The 26,436-nt window shown below is 40.5% G+C and overlaps 1 protein-coding gene across 2 annotated transcripts in view; it reads right to left on the reverse strand.

The window, feature by feature from the left end:
- The window catches only part of Stim1 (stromal interaction molecule 1), a 172,309-nt gene that overhangs the window by 12,378 nt on the left and 133,495 nt on the right, over positions 1 to 26,436 (reverse strand). For both annotated transcript variants that reach the window (XM_028781501.1, XM_028781500.1), the window contains exons 5-8: positions 19,526 to 19,637; positions 16,483 to 16,598; positions 12,472 to 12,649; positions 4,288 to 4,465 (exon numbers count right to left, since the gene is read on the reverse strand). In XM_028781501.1, the coding sequence (XP_028637334.1) occupies positions 4,288 to 4,465; positions 12,472 to 12,649; positions 16,483 to 16,598; positions 19,526 to 19,637 (584 nt within the window). The remainder of the gene's footprint in view (positions 1 to 4,287; positions 4,466 to 12,471; positions 12,650 to 16,482; positions 16,599 to 19,525; positions 19,638 to 26,436) is intronic.

Genomic DNA, 26,436 nt, shown 5'->3' on the forward strand with positions numbered 1-26,436 from the left:
TCAATAGTGCTAAGAAGGATACAAATGAAGACCTTTTTTTCCTCACCAGTACACTCTTTGCTATCACATTAGCTTACTCTCCTGGTCAGACAGCCAGTCTCAGACAGCTTTCCCAGTGTCTTCAGGAATATATCTGCTACTGAATAATCTTATTGTAAATTGGGGTCTGTGTGTGGGCCTCAAGGCATCACAATGTGGGCTGTAGGGATGCTCAGTTAAGAGTACTGGCTGCTCTTCCAGAGAACCTGGGTTCAGTTTCCAGCACCTATATGGCAGCTCACACCCATCGGAAACAACAATTCCAGGGAATCTGACACCCTCTTCTAATCTCCTTGAGCACCAGGCACACATGGGGCATACAGGCATAGATCAAGAAAAATACCCATACCCACTTAAAAAAAAATACTAAATTAAAAAAAAAATCACAATGTGGTAGACACAGCACGTAGTTGAAAATCTAATTCTGGGGGATGCATAGAGGGATCAATAGTTAAGAGTGAACAGTGCTCTAGCAGAAGACCTATGTTCAATTCCTAGCACCATATGAGGTACCTCACAACTGCCTGTAACTCTGCATCCAAAGAAAGCCAATGCCCCTGGCCTCTGTAGGCACCTGCACACAGATTCACATACCAGTCCTCTGGAAGAGGAGCTGGTCTCTTAACTACTAACCCATCTCTATAATCCTAGTTTTAGATTTTTATGGAAAGGTTCCATGTAGCTCAGGGTGACCTAGAATTTACTAAGTAGAAGCTGGTCTTGAACTTCTGATCCTCCTGCCTCCACCTCCTCTGAGTTCTTAGATGTCAGGCATGAGCCCCTATTCCTGCCATTAATTGACTTAATTAATTGACTTAATTAACTGAATATAAACACTAATAATGAAATCTAGTATGGCTGTGGTGGTGCCCACTGATAATCTCAATCTTCAGGTGACAGAGGCAGTAAGAGCTCACCAATTCAAGGCTAGCCTATTCTATAAAGAAAGCTTGTATCAGAAACAACAAAAAGGGAGCTGGTGAGATGGCTCAGTGGTTAAGAGCACTGACTGGTCTTCCAGAGGTCATGAGTTCAAATCCCAGTAACCACATGGTGGCTCACAACCATCCATAATGAGATCTGATGCCCTCTTATGGGGGTGTCTGAAGACAGCTACAGTGTATTTACATAGAATAAATAAATTTAAAAAAAAAGAAACAACAAAAAGAATATAGCAGTCCTATAAGCCAGACACTAAAAAAATATAAAAAATTGCATATACAAATTATTAAATTGATGGTAGTGCCTTTAATCCTAGCACTTGGGAGGTAGAGGCAGGCAGATCTTTTGAGTTTGAGGCCAGCCTAGTCTACAGAATGAGTTCCAGGACAGCCAGGGCTACACAGAGAAATCCCGTCTTTCCAAAAAAAGAAAAAGAAAAATATTGGTTTTAGTTTAAAAATTTAGTTATTTTTCATAAAATGTTTAGGTTGGTTGGTAAGGAATTAAATATAGCCCTTTTAATTAATAAATATTTAAATGTTTTTTCATTTTATTTTTCAGCCTATTATGTATTTTTATCAACTTGACAGTCATTTGAGTAATAGGCAACAACCTTACTGAACATAAATACTCATATATTTTGTTTTGGTTTTGAAGAAACTGTCTCTATATAGGTAGTCCTGGAACTCATGTCAATTCTCCTTCCTCACCTTCCTGGGTGCTGCCATTACAGGAATGAGCTACAGAGCCTGGCTTTCATATGCTTTATATATAAGATCCATCTTAACTTCTCATAGGGTAAAAATCAACAGTACCATTCCCACAGAAGACCCTAAGTAAAATCCTAAGGTGATTTACATTGCTGAGTAATAGTCTATTAGGTAATTTATAACTAGTTTTTTCATTTTCCTGTTGATAATCACTTGGGTTGTTAGCTTATTTGGCTTTTATGAGTAATTGTAGGGCATGTGGGACTATGCTAACAGAATGAGCTCAAACCCCAGGAATCTCAGAGATTTGACAGGAGTAGAGTCATTTTCTACCTGCATCTGTACCTGCTCTGGAACACTTAACCATGACACCCCACCAAGGACCATGGACACTCAGTCAAGCAGCATAACACCTGGAGTTCTTCTCCATGCTAATGAGGTATCTAAATATTCCTGACCTTTCAGCCAATGAGTTTCCCTAACTGGTATTCCTTCCTCATTAAAGGTATATAATCTCTGGTTCACCCCAAATAAAGTATATGCATTTACATCCACCATCAAATAAACCAACATGAACAAGCAAGGATCATCTCAGAGAGCTGCTTCATTACGGATCACTGCGTGGAAGACTTTCGACCAAGAGCCATGCCTAAGACTCCTGAGCAAGGCTTCTCCCCTCTAGTAAGTGCCCTTTGGTGCTGGGCACTCACTCCTAATGAAGCCAGATCCTGTTCATCTAAGACACTGCCTTCCCCTTCTTGCCTGGCACATAGATATCCTGCGGGAAAAGGTAGACCTTGGACCCCCAGTTCCTGACTTCCCCTCTCAGTGGTATACCAGCAGTGCCTGGGTACCCAGAGAGAAGAATGGAAACCACTATGGACTCCCCATTTCAGACTTTTCCCTGCCTCCTCCAGGTGGCCTGCTGCAGGACACAGTATGACAAGTAACACTATTATGGACATTTTTGAATACATATTTCTTAGTAAGCATAAACACTTGTTTCTGTTGGGTATATAGTAATAAAGCATTATGTATTAGCTTTAGTAAAATCCATCAAACAATGAATATGGTTCAATGGTAGAGTACTTGCTAACATAGAAAGCCCAAGTTTGATCTATATCACTGGAGGTAGAGAAGAGGGTAGGAAAATGTTAAATAGTTTCTTAAATGGGTTGTACCTATCAATACTGCTATCACTGATGATATTTTATTTTTTTATATTTTATATTTTATATTTATATTTATATTTATATTTATTTATATTTTAGGCATTTTAACTTTAGGAATTCTGGTAGCTATAATGGTAGGGTTGGGGAGATACAGAATGTGAGAGCCTGAAGGTGGAAAGGTCCAGCTCAATGGGCCCAGGGTAAAGGTGGATTTAAGCCTAGCTCTTTAGAACATAGCCTCAAACAACTGAGCTGAACTGTAGTCAACATGAGAGAACCTTGGCACTCCCTAAAACTCCCAAATCCCGAGTTCTCATGAGCAAGAGTATAGCTGCAAGTGGCACTAGGAGCTAGGGAAACATTTTAAGATGGAACCCTACCCCAACCAGAAGTTTACAAGGTCCTGGCTGCCAGACTCGACCAGAAGGAAAACAAGTTAAGACATGGTTCATCACGTGGGCACATGCTGGAGCAGGAGCTGTGTCTCCCCATTTGCCCGTCTGTACTTCTCCCAGCTCAGCACCATGTCTTCTACTTATTGCGGGCCCACTGCTGACAGGCACTAAGCTGGCTGTCCAGGCTCATGCCCACCAACCATTCAGAGTCTATACCCAGCTGCAGGCACAGCTGCTGAGTCTGTACCTCCACTCTCTGGCCTGTGAACCCCACCCCCACCCCCACCCCCTCGCCTTCCTTGAACTGAACCAAGCTTCCTGCAAACACTGGAGGCTTTCCAGAGATACTTGATCACGCTGTTTCCACACCTGAGTCCAAAGACACAAATGGCAATGCACAGAAATGGCAGATAACAGATCAGGCTCTGAGGGCTTCTCAGTCTATATCAAGGGTACTCTGTGAACCACAGAGCTACAGCCTAGGGGCCCTGGCTTGGTGATTTCTGTCTCTGCCTACACTGGCCCCTTAGTCAACAGGAGGTAGAGCGTCTAACTGAATTCTTCCGCAGGTCACCTGTAGCTGAAGCATACATTCTCTTAACTGCTAAGCCTTCTCTCCATCCCCACTGCCATTTTTACAAATTTCAAAATCATCCAAAACTAATCTAGTTTACAGGCTATGACAATAGGTACTCTTCGAGTAAAATCTGACAAGAGCAAAAGTGAGCTCTCTGAGTGGTGCTTACATGGGCATGCACATATGTAAAAACTTACCAGCTCAATATCTAAGATTTGTTCACTTGATGTAAATACCTCAATGAAAAGGGGAGAGGGAAGAGATTCTTATCTCCCATTATCTGCCATTCTTTGAAAATCATGGTAACTATTTTATAGCTTTACTAGTATCGTTAAATCCAGAAGAAAGATTTGAACCATATTTCAAAACGTTCACAAATGAAGCTTTCCAGCCAGACTCTGATCCTCTGCACTTTACACACCTCCCAAGGCATCCTGTACAGACTCTCCTACCTGCTCCAGCTCTTCCTCGGCATATTTTTGGCGGCTCCTCTCATTCTCAGTACCCTCCCTCAGCTCCTTCAGCCGCTGAGCTTCCTGCTTGGCAAGGTTGATCTCATCACGCAGCTTCTTCTCCAGGTGAACTTTCTCTACTTCCACTGTTCGGTGTTCCTCCTGGGCCTTGTGCAGCCTGGGGTGGGGTGGGGGGATGGGGAACAATGTAGAGAGCTGGAGGAGATGAGGCAAGGAGGTGCCAGCCAACATGCCATAAGTTATGGCAATAAGGAAGATAGTAAGAGCCACCAGCCCTCAGCATACAGCCTTTCTACTCTGCTGGCTGTGCAGCTCTGAGCTAGTCAGGGCCAACCGAAGCCACAGTCACTAGCTGTAAATCTTACGTTGGCCATTATTCTACTGCTAGTAAACAAGACCATGCAGCCAGGTTCACAAACATCGGAATCCCTTCCCTAGAGTATCTCATTCATTGAAATGATAACAACTACCAGTTTACAGGACAGTTAACATTTTTTTTCTCCTAGCAGAAAACAACATCAGGCTGGGACAGACGTGAATATGAAGATTGTTGGCATTTAGTCTAGGCTCCTCCCCACAGTTACCTGGCAACAGCCAGGTGTGCCTGACTCACTATACAAGGGACTACTTGCCCCTCCTCTCCCTCTTGCTCTTGCTCTGTCCCCTTGCTCCTGCTCCCTCTCTCTCCCCATTCCCTTCCCTGTTCTGTTTCCACATGCTCATAGGCTCTACTCCTCTACTCTTCTACTTTCTCTCTTGTTCTCGTTCTCTCTCTCTCTCTCTCTCTCTCTCTCTCTCTCTCTCTAGCCTTTCTCTGTCTCTACTTTATCAATTCCCCTCCCCATGCCCTAAATAAACTCTAACACTGTGGCTGGTCCCACAAGGGGAAGAGATGCCTCAGCATGGGCCTGCAGAGGCACCCCTTTCCCCCACACCAGACTATACATCCACCAAATATATTCCTTATCTCTTTATAAAACACAATATAGATAAGAAATAAAAGGCTAGAATTCAAATTTTCGTGATTTCAAAGTCTATAATTATTCTCAAATTGGAGATATTTAGAAGGTTCAACAAATGTAGAAAGCTCTTAAAGATAGATAAAAATGAAGCAAAACCTAATGGTTTGGGTTCAGGTGAGGTGATGGTGATAGTAGAGGGGGGAAGTTTATAGAAGATGAATTATTGGCTGGACCTCTTAGACTCTCAAATACCTGTTACAAGCACAAGAACGCACCAGACAGACAGATAGACAGACAGACACACACACACACACACACACACTGAAATATATGTCTAAGGAGCTGTGCTGAGCAGATCTTAAAAGATTACCTGCTGATTCCTTTCTTCCTCCCTTCTTTCTTCTGCATATCTTAATCCATCTATCTATCTGTTTATTTGTTAAACAAGTTAATCAGGTTCCTACTAAAGAACAAGTCCTTTGCTGAGCCCCAAATAACAAGAAATAAATAAAAAACTGCCATCCCTTTAATCCCAGTACTCAAGAGGCAGAGGCAGGTAGATCTCTGTGAGTTTGAGACCAGCCTGGTTTGCAAGTGAGTCTAGAACAAACAGGACAAACAGGGCTATATGGAGGAACCTCGTCTCAAAAGGAAAAAAGAAAAGGAAAAGAAAGAAGAAAAAGAAGAGAGCGAGAAGAGAAAGAAAGAAAAGAAAAAAGAAAAGAAAGCAAGCAGGATGACCAAGCCATGAAGAGCAAGCAGGTAAGCAGTATTTGTTCACAGTCTCTGCATCAGCTCCCGCCTCTGGGTTCCTGCCATATATGAGTTTCTGTCCTCATTGCTTTTGATAATGAACAGTGATATAAAAGTGTAAGCCAAATAAACCCTCTCCTCCCAAAGTTGCTGTTAGTTACAGTGCTTTATCACAGCAATAGTAATGCTAACTAAGACAAGACCCAAGGGAAAGAGTTTACTAATTGCCCTGAGATGGGAAAGAACTGAGCTGTTCCCTGGTCTTCTTAAGTTAGTAGGAACCATAAAGTTATCAGGCAATAGGTCATGAAGATAATGAAAAGAGAAGAGATTTAGTGTGCAGGGTTAGCCTGAGTGAGGTCTTGGGTTTGGTCCAAAAGAGGGGGAAGTAAGAAAGAAGAGGGTAGAAAGTCAGGGACGAAGATGAAAGGGGAATGTGAGTGGGAAAAGAAAAGGAAGAAAGAGGGAAGAGACCAGTGAGGTGGCTCAGTGGTAAAGGTACTTGCTGCCAAGCACATCAACTGAATGATACTAAGGCCCACATGGTAGAATGAGAGAACAGACTCTGGTAAGTTATCTTCTGACCTCCATATCCACACCATGGTTTTATACCAGCCTCCTCCAATGCACGTGTACCAACACACACACACACACACACACACACGCATACACACACGCATGCACACACACACACAAATAAATTATGTAATAAAATATTTTTAAAAGGAAAAGGCTGGTCATGGTGGTGCACACCTTAATTCCAGCATTCTGGAAGTAGAGGTGGGTGGATCTCTGTGAGTTCCAGACCAGCTAGGGCTATACAATGAAACACCATCTAAAAGAAAGAAGGGAAGAGAAAAGAGAGATTGGGTTTAGAACTGAGGTAGAGAAAAGTAAATGATAAGGCCAGATGTATTGGCATGTACTTATAGTCACTTAAGAGGTAGAGACACGAAAATCAATGCAAGTTCAAGACTAACCTGGTCTATATCCAAGATCCAGGCTAACCAGTGAGACTATCATCACTATCATCACCAAAAGTAGTAAAAAGAAAGAGAAAAGACAGACAACAGAATAAAAAGCACCCCCCCCCGGGGATATTGTCTATTTAATTAAAATGAAAGTGTCAGTCCTGGTGATGAACAAACTATAAACCCAATACTCGGAAGGTGGAGGCAGGAAGATGAGTTCAAAGTCAACCTTGGCTAAAAGGACCTTGTCTCAAAACCAACAGAAAAAAAAGAAAAAAAGATGACTAAAAGGCAGATATAGAATCCAAACTTTTAAAAACAGCAAGTCCATGCCGGGCAGTGGTGGCACACGCCTTTAGTCCCAGCACTTGGGAGGCAGAGGCAAGTGAATTTCTGAGTTCGAGGTCAGCCTGGTCTACAGAGTGAGTTCCAGGACAGCCCGGGCTATAAAGAGAAACCCTGTCTCGAAAAACCAAACCAAACCAAACCAAACCAAACCAAACCAAACCAAACCAAACCAAACCAAAACAAAACAAAACAAAACAAAACAAAACAAAACAAAACAAAACAAAACAAAAAACCAGCAAGTCCAGACTTCTCTGTGGCTGAGGCCCTAAGAAACAGTGGGCTACCAGCAGTTCTTCAACAAGAACTATTTTCTACCTACTGTGCCCTTGGAGGAGTTGCTTTTCCTTAGAATGGACACCAGATGGCGATACACGCATAGCTTAAAAAAAAAATCAGAGGTGCCATTTCCCCCATCTCCATTCTTGCTGATGTCTACTATCCCATGACCCAACTGCAAGATGCTGTACCACTGGAGATTCAATCCTTCACTGAAAGGCTGTTATCTCCAAATCAGCCTCTCCTGAAGAAGCCAGTATTACCACACCTTTCTCTCTATTATAGCAAAATGAACCTACTTACAATCTCCATAGTCTAGTGGAGACAGAGATCAATATATAATATTGTGTGGATAAATTAGCAAATAAGTGTACAATTAAGCACTGTCCTTCTCCAAAGCAATCAATAAGGAAAAAAATTAAGCAGCCCGATTGAAAGTTCATGGCTGAGGCTCAAACACTTGTGTGACTAGGGACACATTTTACCTGTTTCTTCATAGCAAAAAGGAAACAAAATTCTTGCCTGCCTCAAAGAATTGTTTTGAAACCAGTGAAATTCTAGTTGGAATGTATATGTAGTGCCACATTTACTCACACCAAAACTTTGTGATGACAGTACCCTGCTTTGAATTTCTATAGGTAGGAAGGACCAAGTGGCATGTGGCCTCTGTACTCAGAGAAGGGCATGTGTATGTGTGCACAAGTCTAGAGGGGCTGTCTGTCTGTTGCTTGGTTTGACAGTGCTCATTAAGCACAGGACTTGGAGAGTGGGGAGGGCTGGCAGCTTAAGTTTTATCCCCACACTTGGAATGTCTCTTGCTTAGATTCTTTTGTCTTTGGAATGAAAACAGTGCATGTTTTTCAGACAAATGAAGTATGGGAATTGTTCAGACAGCAGCAGTTATCCCCTAGTTGGCAAAGGGTACAAACGCAAGGGGCCCAGCAAAGTAACCACGAATCAGCTTAGAAATCAAACTCCTGGGCTGGAGAGGTAGCTCAATGGTTAAGAGCACTGGCTGCTCTTCCAAAGGGCCTGAGTTCAATTCCCAGCAACCACATGGTGGTTCACAACCATCTGTAATGAGATCTGATGCCCTCTTCAAATATGTCAAGGACAGTGTGCTCATATACATTAAATAAATAAATAAATCTTTAAAAAAAAAAAAAAGAAACCTAACTCCTCTTGCCCTCTAAAAGCCAAGCTTATAGAAACGAATCTGGTAAAGCTGCTGCTGGAGAGTGTAAAAATTCGTAGCTCAGGGGTTGGAGAAATGGCTCAGTAGTTAAGACTATTTCTGCTCTACCAGAGGACTAGAATCAGTTCTACACACCCAAAGTGGCTCACAAGTGGCTGTAACTCTAGTTCCAGGAGATCTGATGCTGGCTTCTGCTGTCTGTTACCAGACTCACATGTAGTACATATACAGACATGCAGGCAAAAGACTCATACACACAAAAAAAAACTTTGAAAAAAAGTTCTTGTTCATTGCTGACATGTGACCGCCCTAGCCTTCATTTCCTCAACTCTAAGACAGGGATAATAGTATCTATCAAATTTTTTTTTTTTCCGAGACAGGGTTTCTCTGTGTAGTCCTGGCTGTCCTGGAATTCACTCTGTAGACCAGGCTGGCCTCAAACTCAGAAATCCGCCTGCCTCTGCACCCCGCCCCCAAGTGCTGGGATTAAAGGCGTGCGCCACCACTGCCCGGCTCTATTAATTTCAATACCCAGCTCATGGGCCAGGTGTATACCTTTAGTCTTAGCACTTGAGACAGACTGTGAAGCAGGTAGATCTCTGAATTCCAGGCCATTCTGGTCTACAAGTGAGACCCAGGCCAGCTAGGGATGATTTAAATACTACTACTACTAATAATAATAATAATAATAATAATAATAACAATAACAGTAAAAATAATAAATTAATTTAAATAAAACATTTCAAACCAAAAAGAAACCTTGCTCATAAAAAAAGCTTTTCCGCACTCATCCAAAGAAAATAGTGTCTGCTTCTCTGGCATGTTAGTGAACTCCTGTAATTCCAACACTTGAGAAGCTGAGACAAGATCACCATGAATTCCAGGCCAGACTTAGCTACACAGAGAGACCCTGGGGCGCGCGGGGCCCCCCCCCCACACCCCAGCCAACGACACTAGGTTGGTGGTAAAAACTGATAATTCAGCTCTTAGCAATCTAAGGCAAGAGGTTTACTATGAGTTCAAAGCCAGCCTAGACCTGGACTACATGGTAAGATCATGTCTCAAAACAGACATACATATCACACACATGCACACACACTCACACACATGGGTGGGGACACAAACCAGGCTTCTTTCTTTCAGTGGATGGTTTGAGAGTGGGTCTCATAGCCAAGGCTGACCTGGAATTTCCTACGTAGCTTTGACTGATTTTGAACGGATTTACCTCCTTGATCTCCCAAATGTTAGGATTATAGGTAATCCTGTAGACTCAGACATCAATTTCAGGCTTTATTTCTATTTATGTTGAGTTCTGCAGACTTCCCAAATGTTGCTAGGCTGTCAATCATTTCCTAAAAAATGATCCTGAAGTAGGCCTCTCTCCTTGATAGAGTTCCCCTGGAACTCTCCCTTTGATCAAACCAAACCAACTCCAAAATTTGCACTGACTTCTCAGTGACTTTTACCTCTTCTGAACAGATCTGTGTGCCTCAAAGTCCCACCCATATATTCAACCTTAATGGCCTGTCCTTCCCTACCCATCATTCCAGAGCATCTGATTACAGTGCCACATTCACTTAGCTCTGGAATCTAACCATACTATAAGGTGGTGGGAGTCTGCATTAGGAGTGTCTGCACTGTCTTTACATACATGACTTTTGTCTCCCTAGGAGCAGAGAATCCCTTGAAGTTGCCAACCAAGACCGAAATTCTAGATTCTGGAGTACAGGAATGCTTCCTGACTGGAATCTCTATTCAAAACTCTACCTTCTGACAGTTTCAAAAGAATCACAGACCATCAGAGTGACAGCACAGCATGATTGATGTTCTCTAATCAAGTCCTTCAGGTTACTTACATGTGTTTTTTTGTGTACGGGTATTCTGCATGTCTGTCTGTCTGTCTGTCTGTCTGTCTGTCTGTCTGCATGTATGTATGTATGTATGTATGTATGTATGTATGCATGCATGCATCCATACCACATGTATGTATGTATGTATGTATGTATGCATGCATGCATGCATCCATACCACATGAATGCAGTGCCCATGGAGGACAGAAGATGATAGATCCCCTAGAACTGTAGTTAAAGATGGTTGTGAGCCACCATGTGTGTGCTGGGAATCATAATCCTGTAGGAAAAGCGATCAGTAGTGCTCTTAACTTCTAAACCACCTCTTTAGCCCCATCCTTCAGGTTATTAATGACAAAAAGTTCTGGAAAAGAATATACACTCAGTCACAGAAGTCAACACTTAAAGTACTTAGAGTATATGAGAAATAACTACAGGAATAATATGAGAATTTTTTATGAGGTTACGCTATGTAGTGGCTGGTTTTGTGTCAAGTTGGCACAAGCTGGAGTTATAGAGAAAGGAGCTTCAGTTGAGAAAAATCCCTCCATGAGATCCAGCTGTAAGGCATTTTCTCAATTAGTGATCAAGGGAGGAGGGCCCCTTGTGGGTGGTACCATCCCTGGGCTGGTAGTCTTGGGTTCTATAAGAAAGCAAGCTGAGCGAGCCAGGGGAAGCAAGCCAGTAAGTAACATCCCTCCATGGCCTCTGCATCAACTCCTGCTTCCTGACCTGCTTGAGTTCCAGTCTTGACTTTATTTGGTGATGAACAGCAGTGTGGAAAGTGTAAGCTGAATAAACTCTTTCCTCCCCAACTTGCTTCTTGGTCATGATGTTTGTGCAGGAATAGAAACCCTGACTAAGACACTCTATTTCTTTGCTTCTTTCTTTATGAGACAGGGTCTTAGGATAAGGCTGACTTCAAATTTGCTATATAGTGAGTGATGATGTTGAACTTCTAATCCTTCTGCCTCCAAGCCCAGTTTTTAAAAAAAAAGGTTTTACAATTAGTGTGTATGTGTGTAAGTCTGTACACACACCCACCTGGGAGCCACAGCATACATGTAGAGATTAAAGAACAACTTCCAGGAATTAGTCCTCTTCTTCTAACATGTGGGTTCTGGTATTAAACTCAGAACGTCAAGTTTGGCTGCATCTTTACCTGCTAAAGTACTTGCCAGGCAGACCTCTAAGTCTAGTTTTATGTAGAGTTAGGCATATGCTAGGTATGTACTCTCTCAACTGATATCAACAATATTCTCAGCCCTTTTTGTTTTCTTTTTGAAACAGTCTTATGTACCCCAGTCTCAAACATGTTAGTAGTCCATAATAACCTTGTGCTCCTGATCCTTCTGCCTCCACCTCCAAAATGCTAGGATTATAGACCTGTGGCACCATGACTGCTAGCTAGGTGTATTCGGTTTCTTTGGGAGCCATGGGAAACAGTTAACTGTATCCATTTGCATGAGAAAGGAAGTGATCAAGATGCAGGAGAATCAATAGAAAGGTCAGAACAAGGCCCTGCCAGGGAAGCTCAAAACATCTGGCAGCTGTGCATTTCTTCCTTTCAAGCTCAGAGGAAAAAAGGTGGGATTTTTGTTTGTTTGGTTGGTTTTAAATAAAATAAAATAAAAGTACCTCTCTAGAGGAGTATCTACCCAGGGCAACTGAACTGGATGGCAGGAAGCTAGGATCTCAGAACAGTTCTAGAAGGATGGTAGAGGCTTTAGAACCATATCAACAAGGTGCCACAGGAGACTTCCAAGAGCTGGCAGTACCAGGGCTGTGGTAAAAAAGCAAGGTCTTACCTTTCCTGAAGGTCATGCAGACTCTGCTCAGCTCGGTGTAACCCTTCCAGATCCTTCATCATTTTCTTCATGTGCTCCTTTGAGTAACGGTTCTGGATATAGGCAAACCAGCAGCCACCCACACCAATAACGATAGACACCACCAGCATGAAGTCCTTCAGGTGATTATGTCGAGTCACTGCCAGACAGGGAGGGCACAGTGAGTCGGGGCATGCATGGCACACTTAGCTTGCAATTCACTGCATCTCCTCCTCAGTGATTCCTCTTGTAAAAGGCAGACCTTTCAACTTGGAAGGAATTGTTTATCTTAAGCATATATGCACATACTATCATAATAACGTCTGTGCCTATCTCTCTACTGGCCAAGTCCTAGTATGGATTGGATAATAGGCCTGAGAACAATTCTGAAGGCTTCTCATCCTTCCCTAAGATGTGGTAAAGAGAATAGCACCACCTCAGTGTACCCCCAAGTGCGAAGATTAAAGATATATGCTAACTGCCCAGTTATTCTTTAATCACTTGATATGTCCTTTGACACACAACTTATATTTTCTTCCTTTTGCTTCTTAGGGTTTTTTTGTTTGTTTGTTTGTTTGTTTTTAAATAAGGAGGAGACTGGAGAGATAGCTTAGTAATTAAGAGCACTGGCTGATTTTGCAGAGGATTGGGGTTCAGTTCCCAGCAGGAACATTGAACAGCACACAACCACCTGTAACTCTAGTTCCAGGGGATCCAATGCCCTCTTCTGGCTTCTGTGGGTACCTCTGATTATGTGGTACAAATAACATACATTCAGGCTCACAAACAGACATACAAAATAACTTTTTCAAAGCAGTATCTTGAGGTAAAACTCATATAATACAAATTAATTGTTTTTAAATAAACAATTCAGGGGCATACAGTACATTCCAAATATATCAATATCAACTCTATACTAGTTCCAAAGCAATTCTATCACGCCAAAGTAAAACTTATGCCCATGAATAAATAGGAGAGGAGTAGATGTGGTGTCATACATCTTTAATCCCAACACTCAGGAAGAAGGGGCTGGTGGACCTCTGTGAATTTGAGGCCAGCCTGATAAATATCTCTAGAATAGCCAAGGATACATAGTAGGAGGTGGAAATGGGGAAAGAGAAAAGCTGGGAATGTGTGTAGCTTAGCAGAAGAACATTTACCTATCACATGAAGAAAACTTGGGCTCGGTTCCCAGTGACAAATAATAATAATGAGGATAGTAATAAAATTAATAATATATTTCATCAATATATAATAACCAGTATATACTAATAATATTAGTAATATATTATTATCATCATCATCATTTTTCTGCTAGACACCCTAAACAAGAATGATTTCAAAGTTAGCCTAGGAAACTTAGTGAGACTTTGTCCCAAAATAAAATTATGAAATAAAGTGGGGATATAGCTTAGTAAGGTGCCTATCTAGCATGTGCAGGGGCCTAGTTTGATCCCTAGTGATGAGAATGAAAGAAAAAGTCTATAATCCCCTTGGGAAGCTGAGACAGGAAGCTGTCAAGAATCTAAGACCAAGTCTGAGTTATAGAACAAGACCTTGTGTGGGAGGGGGTGGAGGGGTTGGAGTCCTTGACTTATGTCTGTAATCCCAGCACTCAGACTGGGACAGGAAGATTATCACAAGCTCAAGGCAAGCCTAGATTTTAGAGTAAGACCCTGCCTCAAAAAGAATCTTTTCGCCACCCAATAAACATTTTCTTCTCATTCCCTCCTCTTTCCAGTTCCTGCCCACCACCAACATTTATTTTGACTCTAGGATGTGTCTGTGGATTTACCTATTCTGGGTGTTTCATATAAATGGAAACACAGAATATGACCTTCTATGACTAGCTTCTGTAATTTAGCATAATGGATTTTTAGGTATCTATACTACAGTGTGTATCAGAACTCCTATTTTTATGGCTGAAAACACTCCACTGCATGTATATAATACAGCTAGTTTATCCACCTATCTGATCATGAACGTTCAGGATATTTCCCCATTTGGTCTTAGACATATACTATTATGAACACATGTATAAATGTACTCATTTGAGTGCCTGTTTTAATTTTTTGGATGTATACTTATATATGTAATTGCTGGGTTGTGGTAACTCTTATGTTTAAGTTTTTTGCAGGATTACCAGACTGGTTTGCATGGTAACTGTACCACTTTACATTATCATTGGCAAAGCTGGAGAGTTGTAACTTTTCATATCTTATTTTTCATTATTTAGAAACTATTATTAGGAGCTGGAAAGATAGCTCAGCAGTTAAAAGCATTTGCTATACAATCAAGAGGACCAGAATTTGGATCTCAGCACCCACATAACAAACTAGGTATCCCATAAATGCCAGTAAGCTCGGAAAGATCCAAGACCATTTTCTGGCATCTGCATGTGCACACTAGTGAACATGCATAAACATATACACACAAGATAAATAACTAAAATAAGCCAACAAACAATTTAAAAGTCTAAAAAGAAACCAAAAAGTCCAAACTTTTTTTTTTTAAGAAAGTGTCTCATGTATAGCCTGGCTGGCCTGGAACCTGTAAGTAGGCCACAATAGCTTAAGTACACAGAGATCCACCTGCCTCTGCCTCCTGAGTGCTGGGGTTAAAGGTGTGCACCGCCATGCACAGCTGAAACTACGATTATGATTGTTGTTATAGCTATTCTAATCTAGATGACATGAAATACTCTTAGTTATGATATACTCTAGATCACACGCAGCATATAGGTTATATGAAATGGGCCTAGAAAACACTCTCCAAGTCCTTGATAGAGTACCAGTTTAACCTCCTCCATTAAGGCTTTTCCTGTTCTGATCATCTGGACCTAGCAGCATGGAGCCTGGACTCTGGTCTTTATGTTAGTTGATTCTTCCAGCTAGAGTACTTGATTTAGTCTGTAGTTTCTTTCTTTCCCTTTAATAAAGCAGACTTGTGGTTTGATAAAGATATTTTAATACAGACAGAAGCATAATTTTTAAGAAAGAGGCTCTTGGAAAAAAAGTAAAACACACCCAAGAACAGGGTGTGGGCTTCTCAAAGGAGAGTTAAGGCAAATAAGTCATGCCCAAGTATAGGTACAGGCCCTCAAGGGAGATCTGCCTTCAGATCTTTCTTTCTCCACACACCCCCAACCTCACATACATAGGATTTTACTATGCAGCCCAAGTAGGCAATTACTCAAAATTCTCCTGACTCAGTCTCCCTTACAAGATTGGAAACATACACCACCATGCACTGCTAGAAATTGTGGTCTCTTTTGTTCTCTCTTGGCTCCATTAAAATAAGAAAAGGATGGCAAGGCAAACCATTTTCACCAATCAGAACTCCAGAGACTGAACTATTTAATAAGTGTCTATTGCTCTATTAAAAGCACATTTAGTCTTTCCCAGGCACCAATGTTTTCAGCAATCGGTTCCTTCCCTCTGTACAAACCCAGAGATGGCAGCTAACAGCTAAGAAACATTCAATCTATATGTACTTCCCAATTGTTTTAGCCTTCCTATTCTAAATTATTTCTTCCACCCACAATGTCTTCTCTTGGTAAATTCATAGAATGATGCTAGGCCTCCTCTAAAAGACAGAGATGATGTGCCACGTCTCCTAAATGGTGTTTTCTCTGACCCTAGTCTGGAGCATAGACTAGTATGAGTACTAGTACTCTGCTGGTACTCTGCAAGTACTAGGAGAGAACACTGGTTTTAGTCTGGCTGTGCAGAAGTTGAACCCAGGGTCTCGTGAGGGCTAGGTGAGCACGTTATCACTTGAGCTACATCCCTCACCTGGAAAAATATTGAATGAATGAGTAGATTAAATATTTAAATACGGCTAGATTAAAATAAGGCTATTTCATATCTCAACACCAGTGAAAAGTGAAGAGGCTGTACTGTAGGAGTGCCTATGAGACCCAGGATTCAGTCTAGCCACTCTCAATGGTTTTGGGTTCCATAGCACAGCAGTAGACCTCGACACAAAACTCACAGAGAGGAGGCCCAAACAGCACTGTATCCAGGGCCTTCAGCTGCAGCTTCTGCCTGTGGCTCCGATCTGTCATCTTCAGTACAGTCCCTGTCATGGTGGTGTTGGTTACAGCTAGCCTATTAAGACAAAGAATAGTGGTCAGGTTTTAGACATCAAAAAGTACTTTGGAGTGATTATTTAATTTATCTCTTCCAGGAACACATTCAGTTTTTGTGATTGTTCTCCTTTGTACTCTAGAGCAGAGTCTAAACAAGTGAGTTTATTTTATTCTTATGAGTGTTTTGCCTGTGTGTATGTCTCTACACTAGGTTACCCACAGAGGCATTCTGGAACTGGAGTCACAGATGGCTGGGCTCCCATACAGGTGTTGGGAATTGAACCTCGGTCCTTTGGAAGAGCAGCAACTCTTCTTAGCTGCTGAGCCATCTTTCCACAGTCAATAAGTTGTCTCTTAACAGGGAGTATTTACCAAGAATTTGATCATCCTCTGTCTCCGTATTTACAATCTCCTAAGTATTCTACCCTTTAGGGACTAACAATCTATGGCAGTTTCCATATCTAATTACATATTTTTATGCTTCTTATTTATTTATTCTTGTTTTATGTATGTATGTAAGTATGCATGTATGCATGCATGTATGTATGTGTATACATATATATAATATGATATGAGTGAAGGCATGCAAGTGCTACAGGGTACATGTGGAGGTCTGAGAACAACTTTCAGGGGTTGAGTCTCTCCTTCCACATTGTTGATGGGGGGTTTCTCTTATTTCTCCCAGGAGACATATTCCAGGCTAATTAGCTCAATGGGCTTCCAAGAAATTCTGTCACCACCTCCCATTTCACTGTGAAGTGCTGGGATTACAGATATGCACCAACATTTCTAGCTTTTGTTTTAAGGTTCTGGGGCTCAAACATAGGTATTTTACTTGCTGAGAATCTCACCGGTGATTTCTCTTGTGCTTCTGCTTCTAGGAATTCTTCTATATATTTGTCCCCACCTCTCTTCATGAGAAAAAGTATTCTCTTGTCCAGTCCAGGTCAGAACGCCATGCTCAATGAGCCACTTGTTCTTGGGCCTTCTAAACAGCTCTAATTCTAACCCATTGCTATTATATATAAACTTGCTTGTAAACAACACTGAGTTAGTCCTATTAACAACTATCTTAGTGCTGGGCAGTGGTGGCGCACGCCTTTAATCCCAGCACTTGGGAGGCAGAGGCAGGCAGATTTCTGAGTTCCAGGCCAGCCTGGTCTACAGAGTGAGTTTTCCAGGACAGCCAGGGATATACAGAGAAACCCTGTCTCAAAAAACCAAAGAACAAACAAACAAACAAAAAAACCCAAAAACAACAACAAAAAACCAACTGTCTTCCTAATAAGATTAATGTAGGTTTTATGATCTTTAACCATGCTGATAATAAGACTTTGACATATTAAAAATTGAAATGACTGAAGAAAAAATGGACTTTCTCTTTTTTCTGCTAAAACAAAGCAGGTATAGAAGGAAAAGAATATAAGATACAAAAAGATGGAAACCACATGCCTGAGTCCTCTAAGGGCATAGTTAACACTGTATTACCCTGTACCGTTGGTTATCTTTCCTAATACATAGCTTTATTCCCACAACTAGAAGAAAAGCTTCTGACATCACAGCGTGTGTTTTCTACTTCTGTATGAACATGGAGGAATGGCAGCTACTTCCTCCTCTGAACTTGGAAGGCAATCAAGGGCACCTAACGAGAGAGAGAATGAGGCACTATGACCAGCTGGTCAGGAGATCTGGCTTCTGGTCCTAAGTATTCTCACTTGTCTAATTAATCATAAGCTGCTTAGTTCCTCCCCAGAGACCTCAATTTCCTCTTATGTAAATTTTTCATTTTATCTTATGTCACAGGTCTCTATATATCCCTGGCTGTCTTGGAAGTCACTATGTCAACCAGGATGCCTTCCAACTCACAAAGATCCACTGTCTTCTGTTTTTTGGAGTATTAGGATTAATGACATTCGCAACCACACCTGGTCTTCTGTATAATTTATGTAAAATAGATGCTTTCTGAAAGCCTGGGAATTCTTAAACTATCTAGGTTACTTCTGCAAAATGTATTTTGTGTTATCACCATTCGTTCTATGAGCTAATTCTCAGTGACACCAGCAATACCAGTATTTACTAATACTATCTAATAGTGTTCTGCTATTTCACATGTGTACTGGCTGGTTTTGGGTCAGTTTGACACAAGCTGGAGTCATCAGAGAAGAAGCCTCAGTTGAGGAAAATCCTCCATAAGATCCAACTGTAAGGCATTTTCTCAATTAGTGATCAATTCAGAATGGCCAAGCCCGTTATGGGTGGTGCCATCCCTGGGCAAGTCATCTTGGGTTCTATAAAGAAGTAGGCTGAGCAAGCCAGGGGAAGCAAGCCAGTAAACAGCACCCCTCCATGGCCTCTGCTCCTGTCTCCATATGGAAGTGTAAGCAGAATAAATCTTTTCTTCCCCAATTTGCTTTTTTGGCCATGGTTTTTCACTGCAGCAATAGAGTCCCTAAGACAACCCTCATGGTTCACTGAGTCCTCATAATAGACTTAATAAGTCAGTTTTCTTTCTGAAAAAATACACTTCTTTATTTATTTACTTGTAGTGTGTGTGTGTGTGTGTGTGTCATGTTATATGGTGAATGTGTGCATATCAATTTGTGGGAATCAGTTTTCCCTTTCCATCATGTGGGTTCCAGGGATTGAACCCAAGTCATAAGCTTAGAGACAAGTAAGCCACTGAGCAAGTCTTGCATGTACGGAGTAGCCAACAAATGGAAGCCATTGATATGATTCCCAGGAGTGATAAAAATTATTACACAAGAGAACAAAACAAAGTGGCCTTCATGCTCTATAGCAAGCACACAATAGATCTGAGAAGAGTAGCTGGTTACAGACCCTGTTGAGGATGAAGCCTTATTGAATTGTCCAGAGCAACCTGAAGGTAGACCCACTCCCAGCCTGTTCCCTACACCCTCAAGAGAAAAATCCAGCCCAGTTTCTAACCTTGGCATGGCATGGCCAGTAAGCTGCAGCTTCCGGAAGGTTTCCTCATACTGTGGCAGCTCCACATACGTAATCAGCCACTGTATCACCTCATCCACAGTCCAGTTGTACACTGTAGAAAGACAAAGAAAAACATTACTCCAAAAATTTCTTTGATTTAGTTATCCTTTTGCCGCCCCCCCCCCCGTATTCCTTTTGAGTCTGAAAGATGACAGTGCTGAAGTAATCTACACTCAAGCAGTGTGCCTTAAGTTACACTTGCTGTTGTAGCCACACTGACCATGCACTTGCCATGTTGGTGTTCTTAACATCCCCATGTCTATAACACTGTAAGTCTGAAAGGAATAGTCCCTGTATGAATCTGCTTATATGAAGCTCTTAATATGATAAAATTAACAATGATTGGTTTTGGCCAGAACTGACCAGGACAGAGTAAAAAGTAGTAATTTGAGAGGAAAGAGATATTCTGTATCCTGAATGTGGTGATTATACAAATTATAACATCTACCAAAGTCCATCAACTTTATATTTGAAATAAATATATTATGGAACATAGTGCCTGCCTCATGACTATAATCCCAGTTTACAAGAAGCTGAGGCAAAAGGATGGCATTTCAAGCTAGTCTGGGCTAGAGAGTGAGTATGAGACCTGTCAAGATTATACAGATAAACCCCCACCTCATAAATAAAATAAAATAATATAGCTGTATCTTCTTTATGTCTCAACAAATTTTACTTTAAAATAGTTTTAAACTTAACCATGGTGAACACACCTATAATCCTACCATTGGGGAATATTGAAAAAGAAAGATCATAAATTCAACAACAACTTAGCTACATAGTGAGATTGAAGCTGCCTTTATCTCAAAACAAAACAAACAAAAAAACCCAAAATAATGTATGTATTTTTAGATAAAGACTGACATATCCCAGGTTGTGCTGGCACTCAAAATGTAGCTGAGGATGACTGTGAACTTCTGATCCTCTTCCCTCACCTCTCAAATGCTAAGATTACTGGTAGGTGCAACCACACTAGTTTATTTTGTGTTAGGGTTCAAACTCAGGAATCTGGGTTAAGATCCTGGCTATATCTCAGGCCAAGATAATGATTTTTTTTAATTATTATAAATGTTATCAGTTATGAGAACTACTCATCCAATTTAACCAAACTTTCATCATGGCCCACATAATGCCAAGCTTTCTAGAAGTTGGTTTCCAGTCCAAAAACTTAATAGCATCAGTGAAGTATAGATTAAAGAAATGGATGAAGGACTGGAGAGATGGCTCAGCAGTTAAGAGCACTTATTCTTGCATATAGGAAAATAAAACAAAGGATAGTGGGAGTTTATCTAAAATAATTCATTGACAGAAGTCACCTAGGAAAGGCTATAGCAAGCAAGTGAGTTTCCTGGAGATGGCCCACAATTTTGCATGGCTGTGACTGGTGTACTCTGGAGAGGAACAGTCCCAGAGATTCCTTCCTAGGATTGCTTCTCACTGCTGATATGCCTTTCCTGCCATTATTACATAGTCTAATGATTCTTGGGTATCAGCCCACCCTATTGGGAAAATTTACTGCAGATCAAAATGAAGATGAACTTTCATGAATTAATGCTGTTTAGATGAATTAGTGACTATATAGAATTCCTGATTTGATTCAAATAATTTTAGGAAGAAAATTTAAAGAGATGGTTTAGGTGTTTTGCCAGAAAGATAATAAAGTTAGAATCAAGAAGAGAATGTACACCCTCCTCATAGAATGGTAAGGAAAGACTGCATAACAAGGAATACAATGAGCCTTCATAAATTACACTAAGAAGAGAAATAGGCTTGGGACAGATTTGTGATCAAGGAAAAACATTCATTCTAGGTCAGGTCCAAGGATGAGGCCACAGGTGTGAATCATGACAAAGGAAGGCCATGGGAAACTGTTGCTTTGAACTTATGATGCGCTTATAGAATGAAACACTGCTTTGAACTTGCTATCAACATCCTTCTGTAATTTTCTTTTTCTATAACATTTTATCTATGAGGTAATTTTATAAGGAACTTTTGTATAAGAAGGTATGAACAGGCTAGCAAGAAGAAATAAAGTGTGGCTTTTTAGGGCCCTGGCCCATCCACCAAATGTATGTATGAATATATGTCTGTCTGTCTATATGTATGTACATACATATGGGTGTCAATATCTATGTGTTCAGGTCATGTGTATGTATATAAGTATGTATGTGCACTTGTGAAATTGATTAAATTGGCCTAGACATGTGTGTGTGTGTGTGTGTGTGTGTGTGTGTGTGTGTGTGTGTGTGATTCGCAAATCCAGGAGCCAAAGCGGTTTAACTAATTCACCACTACAAGTTGGGTGCTTTACAGTTATTCTCTTATTTGAAGCTTCTATGCAGAATTGCACTATCTAGAGGCAGCCAGCAGCTACTAATGGCTATTTAAATTGAAATCTTTTAAAATTAGTTTAATAAATCCAGTTCATCAGTGGCATTAGTCATCCTTGAAATATCCAATAGCTATAAGTGATTAGTGGCTACCATGCTAGACATCACAAATTATACAACATTTCCAGTTCTATAGAAAGTTCTACTCCACAAAACTGGTCAAGATAGCTTACTATATATAAATTTCAATTCTATATCTTTTTATTTTATTTTTAACAGGTAAAAGTAGAAATGGGTGGGGAGATGGTTTGCAGGTAAACTACTTACCACACAAACATGAGGACTTTAGGTTGGATCTCCAGCACCCACATAAATGACGGGTGGGCATGGTGGCCCACCTACAATCCTAGCACCTTGAAAGGCAGAGACAAGTAAAGCTCGCTAGCCAAACTAGCTGAATCAGTGAGTTACGAATTTAAGTGAGACCTTAAATACATAAAAGTAGAGAGTAATTAAGGAGGACACCCAGTGTCAATATCTGCCCTCTACACACATGTGAATACATATGCATGCATGCCCACATACCTGTGTGTGATGGCTAGTTTTGGGTCAACCTTACAGAAGATAAAGTCATTTTGGAAGAAGGAACCTCGACTGAGAAAATAACCCCACAGCAATGGTCTGTGTGGCATTTACTTGATTGGTGATTGATGTAGGAAGGACCACATTGTGTGCTGTGCTACCCCTGAACTGGTGATGCTATATAAAAAAGCAGGATGAGCAACCCATAAGGAGCATGCCAGTTTGCAGTGTCCCCTTGACTTCTGCTTCAGTTCCTGCTTCCATCCAGGTTCCTGCCTTGAATTGCTACTCTGAGTTCTCTTTACAATGAACTACAAATGTAAGCTGAAATAAACCCTTTCATAACCAAGTGCTTTTGGTCATGGTGTTTTATCACAACAACAGAAACCCAACTGAGACAGTATGTCTACCCACACACATGCAAAAACACAAATAAGTAGGACCAGCATACACACACATATATATGCAAAAACAGAAGCAAAAAAAAATATGGTTCATCTAACTATGAAAACAGGCTCTCAACTTCAGAGACAAATTTGTGTTTGTATTTATAATTAATAAAAGTAGTTATAATAGAAGACAATTGCTCAAGATTTTAGAAGATAGTGTCATGTATATCTTGAGGGAAGGGTTGAAGAGCCAGCTCAGGGATTAAGAGCACTTGCTATTCTTCCAGGACCTGAATTCAGTTCCGAGCAGTCAAATCGGGTGGCTAATAACCTGATGGATTCCATGGTAAAAGAAAAGATTGAACTTTCAAAAGTTGTCATCTGGCCTCCACATGCACGCTGCGGCACACACATGCCCATACTCACATACATATAGACATACAGCTATAATAATAAAAGAATTTAAAATATATACTAAATTTAGGTATTTTAACAAAAAATCCAGATATCAAAACTATTGTTTTTATATAAAGTACAGCTTTTAAATTTTAAAATTATTTTGTATATGGGTATTTGCCTGCATGTATGTTTGTACTTTATGTGGACAGTGCCCATGGTGTCCTGAAGAGGGAATTAGATCCTCTTTTGTAACCAGAGTTACAAAAGGCTGTGAGCTACCATGTGTGGGTGCTAGGAATTGAACCCCAGTCCTCTGGAAGAATTACCAGTGTTCTTAACTGCTGACACATCTCTCCAACCATACAAAATGTATTGAGACACAAACCTTGGTTGGCCTGAAACGAGGCCAATCAAAATCATAAATCACAGGGTTCTGCCTACCTCTCCTTCTCAACTGCTGGAATTAAAGGTATGGGTCACCATGCCTGGCAGCAATTCAAATTTAAGATAAATGTTGTCCAGTGGAAGACATAAACTACCAAGAATTGACCCCAGAGAGATTGCTATAGCATTGTATGACCACCTCATAACATTATAATGATCGTGTTAAGATGATCAAGTGGACCACCAAGAATCTACTTCTCTTTTCCTTAATAATGATACTCTGAGTCTGTATTGGAAGAGCCACCTCTCCTTTGCTCTCAGATAATATGCTTCAGACCATGCTAAATCTACCTCTAGAAGTAGAACATATAATTCAAAATGAGCCAACTAGTACATTTCATAATCCTGGACACAGCTTATTTCTGAAATAAGATTTTTTTTTGAGACAGGGTTTCTCTGTGTAGACCTGGCTGTCCTGGAACTCACTCTGTAGACCAGGCTGGCCTCGAACTCAGAAATCCACCTGCCTCTCCAAATGCTGGGATTAAAGGCGTGCGCCACCACTGCCCGGCTTGAAATAAGATTTAAAGAAACAAAGCTCTAAGATTTTTGTTTACTGGGGCTGGAGAGATGGCTCAGTGGTTAAGAGCACTGACTGCACTTCCAGAGGTCCTGAGTTCAAATCCCAGCAACCACATGGTGGCTCACAACCATCTGTAATGAGATCTGTTGCCCTCTTCTGGTGTGTCTGAAGACAGCTACAGTGTATTCATATATAATAAATAAATAAATCTTAAAAAAAAAAGATTTTTGTTTACTGACTCAAAGGGGATTATCTTGCACATTGAGTCTTTTGTTATCCAGATGAACTGATCCTGAACTACAATATTAGTAATAATTATATTAACAGAAACCATCACTTATATAGTACTGAATGATGATAGTGTTTAAGCATCTCAGCTATTTTAACTCACTAATCTTTACCAATACCTCATGAAATAGTTATTCTATTTTATCTTTACTATAATGATGATGAATGAGCCACTAAAAGATTATATATAATCTTCCCCAAGTTATCCAGCTAGGAATTGTAGGAATTGGTAAGATCAAGATTTTGTCTCAAACAGACAGATTCTAGAGCTCATTTTATAAATCATTATGCTATCCATCCATCCATCCATCCATCCATCTATCATCTATCTATCTATCTATCTATCTATCTATCTATCTATCTGCCTTCCTTCCTTCCTTCCTTTCTTCCTTCCTTCCTTCCTTCCTTCCTTCTCTGTCCTTCCTTCCTTCCTTCCTTCCTTCCTTCCTTCTCTGTCCTTCCTTCCTTCCTTCCTTCCTTCCTTCCTTCTCTGTCCTTCCTTCCTTCTCTGTCCTACTACTATCTACTTATCTCACCCACCCACCCATCTATCCGTCCACTCATCCATCCATCTCTCCTCCCTGTCTCTGCTGAAATCCCCATTCAGAGGCAAAACAGAGCCAGGAGATGAATTTAAATGATATCATTAAACCCCTGAGTAAGAGAATGCCTGTTGAAGGCCTCTCATCCATAGATATTTTAGTTTTGTATAAATTAACCTCCCTCTTTTGCTTACCTCAAATTGAGAAGAATTTCTGTCATAATAGAAGCCAGTTCTAATAAAAAATACTACCAAGTGATCATTCACAACATGGTAAATCACATAATCACCAAAGTTGAAGTACCACAGTGGCTCATCTCTCCATATCATAATGTTGGGTTATTTTAAATGGGCAATCATAAAAATTATCTTTTAAAAATGATTTTACATTCATGTGCTGTTCTGAGATGTTTAAAGTTTACCTCTATTTATTATCAAAAATTAATCTCTGCTTGGTGTGATGGTTCTTGCCTTTAATGCTAGTACTCAGAAGGCAGAGAGAGATGGTCCACATAGGAAGTTCCAGGCCAGCTAGGGTTACACAGTGAGATGCTTTCTCAAAAAAAAAAAAAAAAAAAGTAAGTTAATTGCTATATAAAGGAGCAAACTCACAAGAAGTATGTTCAAACCAATTGAGGTCAAATGATATCATGATTTACTGTACAAATCATAGTTCACAGTAGCTTAGCTAGTGAGAAAGGGTGGAAGGAATGTGTCATCAGATGGCTCCCATAATATAGATATACTGGATTTAAGAGTCTGAGCAACTGAACAGAAGCAACAAGATACCGTTTCATTGGATTTTTTAAGGTTTTAATAATGTATTGTTATTGTTTGTGATGTACATAGAGACTGGAGGTAAGTGAACAACTTGACAGACTAAGTCCTCTTTCCTGCATGTTAGTTCCAGAGATTGAACTCAGGTTGTCAGGCTTGGTAGTAAGCGGCTTTTTGCTGAGTACATGCTTTTCTTATCAGAGAGTGGGAGTACAAGCATGTGATCTAGGCATGTAGGAGGCTGAAGCAGGCTGACCACATATTTAATACCAGCTGGATCTATATGTTTGAGAACAGTCTAGGCTACATAGTATGACTATCTTTTAAATATGTTTTTTACATTTATATATAAATCTTACATAGCAACTTAAGCCTCATTATATGAATACAGAGAGAGAGAGACCACTTAATACAATAAAATCAGGCATGACAGCTCATGACTGCAATCCCAACATTCAAGAGGCAGAAATGGAAGGATCAGGAGTTCAAGGCTAGCCTGTCAAAAAAGCCCTAGATAGATAGATAGATAGATAGATAGATAGATAGATAGATAGATAGATAGATAGATAGATAGATAG

This window comes from Grammomys surdaster, unplaced genomic scaffold (assembly GCF_004785775.1).
Source record: "Grammomys surdaster isolate TR1022 unplaced genomic scaffold, NIH_TR_1.0 458, whole genome shotgun sequence".
NCBI lineage: Eukaryota > Metazoa > Chordata > Mammalia > Rodentia > Muridae > Grammomys > Grammomys surdaster.